The sequence below is a fragment of the Thermobia domestica genome, chromosome 15 (genome assembly GCF_964235325.1).
Source record: "Thermobia domestica chromosome 15, izTheDome1.hap1.1, whole genome shotgun sequence".
NCBI lineage: Eukaryota > Metazoa > Arthropoda > Insecta > Zygentoma > Lepismatidae > Thermobia > Thermobia domestica.
Window position 1 is genome coordinate 36,822,238 of NC_137468.1, and position 14,476 is coordinate 36,836,713.

General features: G+C 38.0%; 1 protein-coding gene across 1 annotated transcript in view; it reads left to right on the forward strand.

Annotated features, from left to right (window-relative positions):
- Nucleotides 1-7,634, forward strand: part of Elp2 (elongator complex protein 2) — a 59,062-nt gene extending 51,428 nt beyond the window's left edge. The window contains exons 12-13 of the mRNA XM_081739584.1: nucleotides 1,034-1,400; nucleotides 7,337-7,634. Of these exons, the coding sequence (XP_081595710.1) occupies nucleotides 1,034-1,400; nucleotides 7,337-7,487 (518 nt within the window). The 3' untranslated portion in view covers nucleotides 7,488-7,634. The remainder of the gene's footprint in view (nucleotides 1-1,033; nucleotides 1,401-7,336) is intronic.
- Nucleotides 7,635-14,476: the final 6,842 nt, after the last annotated feature.

The window sequence follows — 14,476 nt, forward strand, 5'->3', positions numbered from 1 at the left end:
CTCAAAACAATTTTCACCATATTGCACTGCCATCCGATTATGAATTTCGATTAGTTTCAATCCTTCAGCTAACAGAAATCTAATGACGTTCTGCTGCTCTACGTTGGTACAAACTTGCAAGGGTGCTGCCATCTTGTTTCACTGATTTTCAAGACCCCATTCGTGAGGCAGGCGTGCCAGGCCCATCTGATAATAGGTCTAAGACACCACCAAAAAATAACAAAGCAGCACAAACTTTGTCGGTTTTATATTTTTTATGCAAGTTTTCCGGTTTTTTCTTGAATGGACCTGGTATTATATTTATTGTTTGCTAATATTGTTTTATTTATTCCAAATATAGGAAGTTTAATTTTAAGCATTTACAGTAAGAAAGTTAGCTTATAGTTTATTTAAAAATAAATTAAAAAATAAAAAAAAGTTATCAGCTTTGGGCATGGTGGAAGTCGATAAAGAAAATTATTATTATTTTCTAAACCTAACCAGGGCCGCGGTGGCTCAGTGGTAGAGCGTTCACCTCTGGTGCTAGGAGTCTCGGGTTCAAACCCTGCTCCCGCCAAGTGAACTTTGTGGTGGACAAACATCGTGTGCGTGGGTTTTCTCGGGGTTCTCCCGTTTCCTCCCACTTTCTTCATTCCACCATTTCATTCATTACTCATCATCACCGTCTCCTTTAGCGTAACCGGCATAAACGTGGGACGTAAAACTCAAAAATTTCATTTTTCTAAACCTAACCATAAATGATAGTATTTGCAGTGTCGCGGATCAGTGAAAATTTACTTACTTAGTTATGGAAGTTCAGGATAATCAACACCAGAATTTCATTGCGAATCCTGGTATAGAGCTTGTCCTATATAACGTCGCTGCTCCTGGTAAAATAGTTGAAGACATGGATTTTACTTATTTGAAAAATACTGTAGTACTAATACAATGCTGTTATATTTTATCTCCAGTTCTCGTAAATGAACTTTAGAATGACTGTTAATTGTTATTTTTACCAAGATCATTTTATTTAAAGTTACATATTTGTTTGTAGGATTTTCGTACCAGCTAGTCGCCACAACGGACAAGATTTGTGGAATCCATACTCGAATCATCTGGTCGTGTGATTGGTCGCCAGATTCACGCTATTTTGCCACAAGCTCTCGGGATGGAAAAGTAGTCGTTTGGACCAATACGGGAGTGAAATCTTCAACTTCGTTAGGAGAATACAGTTCTTGTTCTGAGCCTTTGCAGCTGAGTGAATCAGTGACTGCCGTAGCGTTTGCTCCTGTAAGGACTAAAAGAGACGTGTATGTGATAGCTGTTGGTTTGGAGAATGGACGTATAATCTTGTATAAGTGGCATCCTGGAATGAACGATGGAGCCAAAGCTTGGGAGAGTTACCTGCAGTTAGATCAAAAGTATCCTTTGATATATGATTTACTTGGTAAGGAAAGTTTGAAGAATAGGTAATATAAGGTTGACTCGAAGTAAATTTCACATTTTATAGGTGTGTCGTTAGGTGAGGCTAATGTTTATATAAGAATGAACTACTCTGTCAATTGTGCCCTTCAAATATTTATATGATCACTAGCTGAAATGCCCATTCTTCGCACTGGCAAAATAGGTTTGTGGAAAATATTTGAACTCTCCTTCCCTCCTAGCTGATGAAAGTGCTGTTGTCCTCATGCCCAGTGTCAGCTTGAGTCACATATAAAGTGATTTCTATTTATTCTTGAAGTGTTTTCATAGGCTATATTGTATGCGTTAAACACAAAAGTGCGTGTCATTTTTTACAACACTTTTTCTGCTCGAACTCGCCGTCACAAATTCCCAACCATTATTACTGTCTTAACAGGGTGTTTACTAAAATTCCAAAATGAATTTTCGTAACTTTTCGTGACCTTTTCTTTACCAAATTGTAAAATTTCCTAACATTTTCAAAACCGAATTTGGGTGTGAATTAGGCCGAATTTTCATCCATGTGATAGAAACGTACTTTGCTTGAGATTTGGTAGCGTCTAAAGCCGACCATAGACATTTTTTGGTGGTGAACTTTGACGTTTTATAGTACAAAATTTTCCAATCTCTACATTTGGACAGTTTAAAAAAATCGTGACCCAAAAGCTAAATTTCGTGACTTTCATGACCATTTCCTGATTTCGAGACTTTTTCGTGACATTCGTGACCGATAGACACCCTGCTTAAGTAATAATTTTGTAGCTTCTTATTTAAAGATGAATTGTAATTGATGTTGATTATAATATAATCAATGGCGTTAAAATCCTAGAAATATATTTTTTTTTTTTTTTTAAAGAAAAAGAAAACTGGTTGCTATGCAATTCAGATAAACAAAATGAACCCATTGTCGTTAAATTTTATCCCAATATGTTTTCTTCTTCTAGAGAAACATCTTGGGAAAACTAACGTGATAAAAATCTGTTAGGCTGGGTCCACCTATGTGGCAAAAATCATTAAAATTGGTATAGCAGTCAAAAAAAAAAAAAAAAAAAAAAAAAAAAAAAAGTTGGCTGTGAAATATCGTTACATTCATGTTTATTTATATAGATTACTAGCATCGATTACCCGCTGCGCTGGGTTAAAATAAAAATTTTAAATACGCAACTCCTTATCTCATGTTTGGTACCCGTGAAAGCGCTGTTTTTGTTTTTAGTGGCATGGATCTAAACGGCATCGGAAGTGTCAGTGTTTTATCTCAGTGACCCCGAAAACTATGGATTCCACACCAGTATCGGTCATTTTCGATAATTTTTATATATCTTCCCTCCCCCAAATTTCGTGGCCAAATTTGGATGTAAACGGGATCGGAAGTGTCACTGTTCAATTCAGCGACCCTGAAAATGAGCAATATTAGTGTCGCATCCATAGTTTTCAATCATTTTTATAAATCTCCCTCTCACCCAAGTTGCGGCGCTGAATTTGGATTTAAACAGCGTCGGAAGTGTCACTATTCTTCTCAACAACCCCGAAAACTACATTCGAGACTAATATTGGTCATTTTCGATCATTTTTAACTATCTCCCTCTCCCCTAAGTTGCACCGTCAAAGTGATATGATAAAAATCATTTCAGGTCCGAACCTCATCTATGTTGATAATTTGATCTAGATCGGTCGGGTGGTTCAAGAATTATTAAGTCACAAAGACAGTCACTTTAATTTTTTAAATATATCTCCCCCTCCCTCCCCTTCACCTACCTTGCAGCGTCAAAATGAAATGAGGACCATCCCAGGCCCGAATCTCGTCTATATTGAAAGTTTAATCGAGATCGCTCAGGTGGTTCAAGAGTTATTAAGTTTTATTTATTTTTATATATCTCCCCCTCCCCTGTCCCAAGTTCTGCCGTCAAAGTGAATAGATAAAAACACTTTCAGGCCCGAACATCCTCAATATTGAAAATTTTGTTGAGATCAGCTGGGTAGATCAAGAGATTACGAGTCACGAAAATAGTGACTTTCAATTGTATAATATAGATTATTTTCAGCAATGTTACCTACGTCTGAAACTAATAAAAATAAAATCCTATTAGAAAATAATTTCAATCTCAAATAAACAATGTGTCCATAACAATGTAATAAAAAATATTTTCAAGTATGCGCGCCCGCAATATTTCTTGGATATTTCGAGAATTGCGATTCTTCCTATCGGTCAAATGACAAGTAACAACAACACATTCATATGAAACATGTCTTCCTTTAATCAAAAGTACTGAGTTAAGGGTAGTTTACAACAAGCTGACCTAGCAACTCGGAACAAGACACTGGTTCTTAACTCCAAAAATATATGTTACTACAAAATTGGGGTAAAACACTACAACTTGTTTACATATTCACCAAAACTCACATGACAAACAAATTAGGATGAAATTGTATCATATGTAATAATTGCCAAATTATATCCCAAAAGCTATTATTGCTTCTTTATGATACCTTTTAGCAGAAATCAATGAACAGTACTGTGATCTACAACTGGATTAAATTATTGTTTATGGAACTCACATTTTTGAGTAAAAAGTGTTAAAGGCAAAATCTCAGTCTTTGTCCAGGTAGCTTTGATTAAGATTCAATGTTATCCTGATCATAACACCATGTTTTGTGGTGATATATGAATTCATTGATACTTTTTTTAACGTTCGACTGATGAAGGAAGCCGATTGTTCAGAAATAAATATCTTAAATATACTGTATATACAAAAGGTAGTTTCAGGTTTATGGTAATGAATTTGGCACACCAGCGGTTGTGCTCGATGTATTTGGTCTAGGAATTAATTCGTGCGGTTGGACAAGAGATGGCGCAACGAACGGAGCGTCCCACAGTTCCGTGTATCCACACATGTGTTGCAAACCCCTGTCATCGCGTATCGTTTGTAGTATAGGGCAGTGGATTAAAGCGTCAACAACACCAGTTTGTAGTTAAGTGAACATGGCGCAATTTGTGCCTGAAAAAGTGTTTTTGCGGGGTGTCCTGCTGCATTACTTTAACATGCAGAAAACTGCGACTGAAAGTCATCGTATTTTGGTGGAAGTGTATGGTGACCATGCTCTAGCTGAGCGAACGTGTCAGAAGTGGTTTGCACGGTTTAGAAGTGGTGATTTCGGCTTGGCAGACCAAGAGCGAGCTGGACAGCCAAAAAAATTTCAAGACGAAGAATTGACAGCATTGCTCGAGCAGGATTCGTGTCAAACGCAGGAACAACTTGCAGCAGCATTAGGCGTTGATCAAACAACAGTCTGCAAACGTTTGAAAGCCATGGGAATGATTCAAAAGATGTCACATTGGGTTCCACATGAATTGAAAGACAGAGACGTTGAAAGACGAAAAACCATTTGCGAATTGCTGCTTCAACGACAGAGCAGAAAGGGGTTTCTGCATCGAATTATTACGGGTGATGAGAAGTGGATCCATTACGAGAACCCTAAACGAAAAAAGGCCTAGGTGAAACCAGGTGAACCAGGTCCATCACAACCAAAACGAGATATTCACTGTGCAAAAGTTATGCTGTGCATATGATGGGATATGAAACGTGTGGTGTACTATGAGCTGCTGCAACCGGGTGAAACTATGAATGGAGAACGTTATCGACGACAATTAATGCGTTTGAAGCAAGCTCTGGCCAGAACACGACCAGAATGGGAGAACAGACATGATAAACTTATTGTTCAACATGATAACGCTCGCCCACATGTCGCAAAACCGGTCAAAACCTATTTAGAAAATGTCGGATGGGAAGTTTTACCCCACCCGCCGTATTCACCAGACGTTGCTCCTTCGGACTACTACTTGTTCGATTGCATGAACAACGATTTGATTGGACAGCGGTTTACTTCTTCAGAAGATATCGAAACATGGGTCTTTGACTGGATCGCTTCCAAGGATGAGGACTTCTTTCGTCACGGAATCCGCACATTGCCTGACAGATGGGCGAAAGTAGTGGCTAGCGATGGACAATATTTTTCTTAAGGTATTTATGTATTTTGTGTTTGTACTACAGCTTCAATGTGTGCGTACCAACCGCACGAATTAATTCCTAGACCAAATATATACTCCTGTTTGTTTGTTATCACCCTGCATCTCAATTTCCATTGAAGGAGATCGCGTTCAAGCATAGTTTGATTAAGACTATGCCATTCCTTTTAACAGACTTTTAGCAAAGATCGTCGAATGTGTCCGACTGTCAACAGCTCAACAGTAGGAACCCACAGAAGTCTATGGGCGATACCAGGCCCGTAGCCAGCCCAAAAACTTAAAGGGGGGCTGAAGTTAGGGGGGGCGATCCAACCACATGATAGTTCATCACCGTATGACAAACTATCACCATCACCATCACTATCACCATCACCATCTTTTGCAAGCCTACTGTAAAACTTTTAGGGGCCCAGCAAAAATTTAGAGGGGCCCGGCCCCTCCTAGACCTCCCCCTGGATTCGGGCCTGGGCGATACATGAGTGGATTTCACCCGTTTTCATGTGCCATCCAGTCCATGTACACTTTTGTTTAAAACATTTGGCCACCAACCTCTCCTGTACAGTAATTCGCATTTGGAATCCATAATCAAACGAATGTTGACATTTTGAAGCTAATTAAGATCTTCATTTAGAACCAAAATATGACCTTTCAAAGCAAAGTGGGCGGCCAACATTGTACGTCACCACTAACTTTGCCGTATGACTAGACGCCGTGTCCTGGTGAACGACATCGCTGTCATATGGGAATGGAATATCACGGAAGTATGTGTTATAGTGGCTCCAAAATGTTCGTCTGGTAATGAATTGCATTGAGTTTTAGCCTTTTTGTCTACTCTGCGTAAGTGTGTTTGTCATTATAACAATAACAACTAATAACATCCCAGGTTATGCTCTTTAGGTTAAAGGAAACGGATAATTAATAAAAGTGATTTTTTGTGCTCCCTCACCGGAAATCGAACCTGGAACCATGTGCACCAAAAGTGCACACTTTAGCCACTCGACCACTGGGGAAGGCTCCAAAGACCATAAAACCGTGTGAAAAAAACTTTCCACGTATTGACGTTCCCAGTCAGAACATCATCTGCAATCACGGTAACGGAACGCTCTTTTTATCACATTCCGACACCCGTGCTTCGTCCAGAGTCACTACAAATTTCCATATGTACCCTATAAGATGGCGTTGATAAAACTTGCGACTACTCGTGTTCCTGTCATGATATGATACGATAGGAACGAAGCATATAAACTCGAACCTTCTACTTCTCTGCCAAATGTAAATCTTGTAGTTACACGATGTACTGTTGCGGCGGAATATTGTACTTTTGGTACTGTTCTTACGTCACACAAAAGAACGCACCTTTTGCACCTGCCCAATATTGGAAGGGCACCAAGAAGTTTTTTTTTTTTTTTTTTCCGATTCAACATAGCGTTAATCCCTTTCTTCACACCGAAACATTTTGTCATACACTGTTTACTTATTTGACTATAACTTTACTTATTGTCGGAAGGGCACAAATGTAGCCGTACCCAAAGGCCGTAATTTCCGGAGCCATACTACTCTCACACAGCACTTTCAAACTACCGGCAATGACTTCTCTGACGTGTTGACGCGCGCTGCTACCTAGCAACCGAATTTGTTACTATAAACCTGAAATGACCTTCTATAGTAATGTTTTGTGGAAAATGTTTGATGTATGTTGTGAATGAAAGATAATAATAATCCCATAGTATAAATCCACCACCTTGTTCTACAATTCCTTCCGGAGTCTCTCTTGGCTTTTAGATCTGAGAAGCGGAAAGCTTTTATATCGATTAGAGATGGAAGTTTGTATTTTGGGAACAATAAATAATATTTTCCTTAATAGCAATTCAGCGTTGCGCATCATCTTACTGTGAAAAGACTTAGATTTCGGCCGATTCCTGAATCAACTGGAGATAGCAGTCAGATAGACAGACTATTTCTGGCTAGTTGTGGACTCGATAATACAGTGAAACTCTATACCATTACGTACAGTGGTTTATGAAATTCGGAAGAAATTTAGAAAGACAAATATATCTGTGATCCTGTTCATTTTTCGTATGAAATCGGAACTGCTGATACATACATATTTAAAATAATGATAAGTGATTAACGGAACTCATTAAATTTATAATAAAATAATTTTTCAGTATTTTTGTCTTTTATTGTTAATATTATTGATTTTTATTGTTTAATGTTGTTAGAAATCTTACTAAAGAAGTATTTTGATAAAAAAAAAATGAATGATTTAACAAAAATAAATTGAAAAGTAGCGTTATACAGAGTGTCCACAAAGTCTGACCCTGGGCCCTTTTTTCTTAGCAGAAATCTCCGAAGTCCAAACCGTTTCTAACATGTAGTGCATGTATTGTAGGAATCCATTGTTTGAAATGCTCGTGATAAATGTTTCTGTCCGAGGCCCGGAGTCAGCTGAAGAATTTAAATGGAAAAGCATGTCAAATTAGATAGCATTTGAAAGTTCTTAAAGAATCACACAGTACATTCTAACCAGCAGAAACCTCTACTCAGGAAGTAATGAATGAATGGCATGCACAATTTCCTAGGTTCTGTGTAAGCAGGAAGGGAATAATACCTACCAAGTGCAGGAATTTGTTTACCGAAGCATGTTGCCGACACACACATCCACCGGCACTGGCATACTCACACTAACGTCTACTCGAATTTATTTGTGCGTTATTAAGTTTCAGAGATAGTATAATCCGAATCCAATCGTATATTTAATGGTGGTCTAGTTTCGCGGTACGCTAAACTCTCCTGTCGATTTCGAATGTTTGACGGTATAGGCCACTAACATAAAAGTAAAAAATATTCGGACCATATCGAAATATCAAACTGGTCGTGAAAGTCGAGAGAGCAAATTGTGTGTTCAATATTGTATCTGTCTCTACGAAAGAGAACGGGAATTTCTGTGTAGGTAATTATTATTGTACACATAGATACAGTATTGAACCTACAATTTGCTCTCTTGTGTTTCATGACCAATTTAATGTTTCGATATTGTCCAAATGTTACCAATAACTTTTTGCTTTTGTGTTGGTAGCGTATACATTGGAAATAAACGGAAGAGTTGGCCGTATCGCGAAATTAAACTACCACTAAATTTACGACCGCATTCGGATTTCACTATATCTGAAACTTAACAACGCACAACTAAATACGAGTTAACAACAGTATGAGTATGCTGGCGTATATTATATGTGGGGCACCATGCTTCGGCAAGCGAATTCCTGCGGTTGGTAGGTATCATTACATCGCTGCCTACACGGGACCTAGGAAATTGCGGATGTGATTCATTCACTACTTCCTGATAAAGGTTTTTGCTGGTTAGAGTGTACCGAGTGATTCTTCACGCTGACTTTTTTCTTTACAAATTTTCGAATGCCATACGTTTGACTTACTTTTCCATTTGAAATTTTTGAGTTGACCCCTGGCTCGCGGGGACCACCCACTTAACACTTCAAACAGTGAACACCCACGATGCATACACTACACGTTAGCAGAAATCTCCAACTCCAAACCGTTTGAGAAAATAGCTCGGGGACAGGCTTTGTGAAAACCCTGTCTAATAATAAAGAGTTCAAAAGCACGTAGGACATACTGCACTACAAATTATTTCACACATTTCAGTATCCGCCTACCAACTCTTCGGAGTCTGACATTAGCACAGTAAGGTATCCTCAGAATCTGTGTATGTTTACAAGTCTATATATTAGACTAAAATTGACAAGGCTTTGAAGAAAGAAAAAAAAAAACGCTTAATGAGTCCTTACAAGTAAAGGGAATGAATCGAATTGCGGGATGAGATTTAGTGCGCTTGATAGAGGATGTGAAAATATGTATATGTGCAAAGTTATAGCGGCTGAGCGCCATAAGAAACGGAGGGGGTCAAAGTTGGTGAAAGAAGGACTATGCTATGTTATTAAATACATCAAATAAACTGTTGAATCGTGAAAATAGTGAAAGATAGACAACGCAAACGGTGGTAGTTTCACATATTGGCAAAAGAAGAATTGGCAGTGCAGATCACAAACCTCCGCCGCCATCTTGAAATCCGCCTTTTTTTTTTTTTTTTTTTTTTTTAATGGTAAGGTAGACATATGATATATTAATTAGGGCCAGCGTGTTCTCAAAAAGTCAATTATGAACTTCAGTGATCGTTATCTGCACTATTCGGAAGATTAGGATCATCTTTGTAGTTATTTACGAAAATCTAGGAAACTGATACTTGTATGTTGAAAGTCTGGATTATCACGAAAATACGTGTAAGTTAAACATACCTACAAACCAAGAAAGTTAACAGTGAAATTTGATATCCAACTTGAATATTATTACATTATTATTATTATTATTATTATTATTATTATTATTATTATTATTATTATTATTATTATCAAATTTCACTGTTTTCTTGCTTTCTAGATACTGTATGTTTTAACTTACATGTGTTTTCGTGACTTTCAACATACCGAGTATCAAGTCTCCTAGATTTTCGTAAACTAGGAGTCTGACACTGGGAGACTCTCCCACCAACTTTGACCCCCTCCCCCTCCATTTCTTATGGCGCTCAGCTCGTATAACTTTGCACATATACATATTTTCACATCCTCTATCAAGCACACTAAATTTCATCCCGCAACTTGATTCATCCATTTGGACCCTTTACTTATCAGGGAGCAAGAAGTTGAGCGTTACAAATATATCGTCATGTGTTGTGTTAGAAATCTTTATCATATTTCAGATCTTACATCGTCATATTTTTTATATGTATTAAAACCAAACCACGAAAAATATTTCGAAGTGGACCTGTATGATCAGCGACGCAAATACGCTATTTGTTGCCCGGTGCAAGAACTCGCCTTAGCGCCCCCCTGACCAACCAAACCAAAACGCTCCTCTAAATATTTGCCCTATTTTGTTTGCATCCTTCCAATCCGGCGCCCGGGGCACAAACCCCGCCCCCCCCCCTTTGTTACGTCACTGTATATGACGAGTATATAAAAGACAAACAAAAAAAGTATAGACCGTGAGACTAACTTAGAATACCGTTTTAGTTGCTGTAATTTTGAGTAGTCTCTCTCCTAATAGTCCCTCTATATACTACCTTGGATACTGTATTCCCCACCCTCTTTTTCCAGTCTTCTGAATAGCACAAATAGAATTAACGCTACACTTTGGACAGAGACATGCTGACCCGAAAGCACTTTAGTTCTGTAGTAATTTGCACGTACTAATAAAAAAAGAACACTATCGTACCACAATGTGAAGTTGATACAAGCTTACAATTACAAATAATATAGTTTCATTTATTTCGTTCCGCATCACTCTACCTCATCTGTTCTATTCTGGAGACAATGTCTGTGAAGGGATCCCAAAATGGTATCGGAACAACGTATAAAATATGTAAAATGTGCAATTAAATATATTTCTTTATATTTTGAAAATACGAAGTGGTACCGAAAAGTTTCGAGATTAGTTCTGTAACACGTCAACAGATGGCAGCGCAAGGCTGTTTAGATAGAGAGCTGTGCAGCTGGTGCTATTCTGACTACGTGCGTCACCACGTCCGCGATTTCATCATGGACAGCAAGTTAGAGTAACGGGCGATCGTGAAATTATGTATGAAACTGGACAAATCCACCACAGAAACGCTTGACATGATTCGGCAAGTGTACGATGATGCTGTAATGAGTCGTTTTAGGTGTTTTTTGAGTGGTACGTGTGGTTCAAGAGTAGAAGAACATCACTAGAAGACGAGAGATCAGGACAAACTTCAACGAGCACAACACTCGAAAATATTACATATATTCGGCAACTTGTACTTGAGCATCTTCGGAGAACAATCTGTAATACTGCTGCCATTGTGGGTGTCGTACGGAACTGTGCAGGCAATTTTCATGTGTGATTTGAACATGCGCCGTGTTGCTGCCAAAGTTCGTACCCAGGATACTGACCCAGGAGCAGAAAGAACACCGCGTCGAAGTTTACTAGGAACTACGTTAGTGTGCCGTGGATGACCCGTCACCCTTCTCAACCCGCATGCGAGTGCGAACTGAAAAAGAACACAAACGACATCAGGAGTATCACTACTTATCTCAGCCACCCCGGAAACTATGGATTAGACACTAATATCGGTTGTTATTTTTACATGCTACTCCTCCTCCACCCCACGACACTTCCGATACCATTATGACAAACGGTATCGGAAGTGTCACTTATTATCTCAGAGATCTATGGATTACACACTAATACGGTCATTTTCGATTATTTTTACATCGCCACCTTCCTCCCTTTCAATCACTATGCACAGATTATGTGATGAACATCTAAAAGCCATGGTCCATTCTTGTATTAAAAAAACATCGGAGTTGATCGTTCAAAAACCGTTTAAAAAAAATTCAAAATTACCTTTCCTTCCTTAAAAAGGAAACCCTCAAAAACATATTTCCCCTCACTTTTAACAAGAAATTTATACACAGAGTTTAATCGTCCTGATGTGATTGCCTCGTGAGATACTAAATTTTTCTTACCCTTGCTCAGGTTATGCATTTTATAAACAAAGATCAAGATAGTTGATGACCATACTTAAAAATTCATTTCAAATGGTTAAAGTGTTTTCCCATGACTCGATCACAAACAAGATAATTTTCTCTTTTATATATTTGATTGAGAATTCAGTTACATTTGAAATTGCAGAATGAGTCAGATCAAAAGCACATAGTATGACAAACGAGTAGGAAGGAGAGGGCATGAAGTATGTATGGTATACGAAGGGGGCGCCAAGTAAACAAGGTTGAAAACCACTGTTTTATAGTTATCAAATAATGAAAACACCTGAAGAAAATCCAACTTACCGTATTAATACAGCGTTCTGTGAAGCTTACCTTATTAAAACAGCTCTGATCCATCTTTACACTGGAGGCACAAATCGTGAATGGTTTCCAGAGATATTACACCACTCGGTTCCGTTGTCAAGGATGGAGGAAGAGATCTGCGAAATCTGAGCTCCAGAACTGATTACGTGTGTCCAATAATGTTGAAGTGTGGGGATTGGGAAGACTAGGGTAGGTAGTGTAGTTCACCCTGATGTCCACATAAACCCACCCTCAGCACCCAGGCAGTGTGAATTCGCGTTACATTATTAGAAAATTGACCGCAAACATCTGTACATTTATGGACTGTAAAGGGGATGATAATCTTTACGTCTTTCGAAATCCATCTACGTAATCGAATGTAATACGCATCTATGCAATTTTTCTAAAATTTTATATATATCGGCAGTTTCTCCCATTGTGCGCTTGTTTCAATGGAGGCACAACCAACCCCTGTTTCCATGTCAAATTTTGCAGAGGACCCCCGTTGGAGATATTAACGATACACCACCGGTTTCGCTACTATTTTTATTGCATTCTACACACGATTTGATAGTTCAGTCGTTTGTTTGACGGCTCTATGTGCATTATTAGCTGAGATAAAGGCCTGTTACGGGTAGTCAGATACAAGTCTGGAGCAACGCCTCTAGCAGCTAAATGGGAAAGGATATGACAAAGTTTGCCCTCAAAAAGTTGCATGATATTTAATGTCTTTTCGAACGATTCCAACAGTTATACCACTTTCCATTGCAAATTTTGAAGTTGCCCCCCGTTGGAGGTATTAATGAGACGCCACTGTTCTCGCTGCTATTTTTATTGCATTCTACACATACGATTTGGTAACGCAATTTTTTGTTTGAAGGCTCTACGTTCAGTATTAGCTGCGATATAGACCCGGTACGTTCTTATTGAATCACCCGGTATATATATATATATATATATATATATATATATATATATATATGTATGTATGTATGTATGTATGTATGTATTAGTGGCAAATTTTCAATCCACTGTAACTTTGTTCATATTTATTCAAAATATGTCATTATCATGATTGTAGTATTCGACACTAAGGTACACTGAATGTGCACTGCATGGCCATTCATCAGCATTCACTTGCCTTAATCGTCGTCTCCCTTAGCTTAAAGGTATAATCGTAAAATATTTTCATTTTATTTTTCACCTACATTAATAAGTTTTAAAACACATTTCTGACTAGAACAAAATGAATTATTTAGTAACGATACGATTTTTGTTACAGTTTCAAGGACCTAATGTCCTCTTCATCAGACATTGAGAAAAGACAGATGACAGCAAATCTTATATCTTCCTCAGCCGTTAGTTAGCATATTTGTAACACTATATCTTCCATTCTGGCTACGTGGCAGGGCATTTTTAAGCTACCTTTTTGTATCCAAAAGGATACCCGGTGCAGCACTTCATAAATCTTTAAATTACTGAAAAAGTACTTGAACAATAAATTACTTGAATTACTGTAGATTTAAAATTACTTCAATATATTTTAGTTTTGTGACTACATGTTTTAGCATGTATTCTGTGGATAGGTATAAAATTTGAGAGCTTCATTCTTGAAATTTCAGCTATTCCTCTTTCCCTCGTTTCGCGTACTCTGTCTGTCACCTCTAGATTTAACCGACTAAAGAGGTAGGTTGAAGCCGAACTCTCACATCAGTAACGATCCAAATGACGTTTGGATTATACACTTTTTGTATAGTCTCTGAGAGAAAATAACAGAAGAAAACGATATTTAAATTTTATGAAATTGAATTTTTACTTAGCTTACAATACTGTTTTGGTTCGTTACAATTAAGACTCATTATTTCTGATAAAATATTGAGAATAGAACATTTACAACACTTTGCGTTGCGACGATAGCCACTTAGATGAAAATCGGCAATTTGTAGAGCAAGAAGGAACTGCTGATTCAGTGCCGACGCCGATGGATTTTTAGTGAAAATCTCTCATGCCAAATGATTAATGTAGCTACATGAAGTCAAATCCAGGATTGTCGTCTGTCATCTATAAGGTAGGCCCACAATTTACAATATATATGAGAGTAAGCTAACCTGCCTATCGAAGA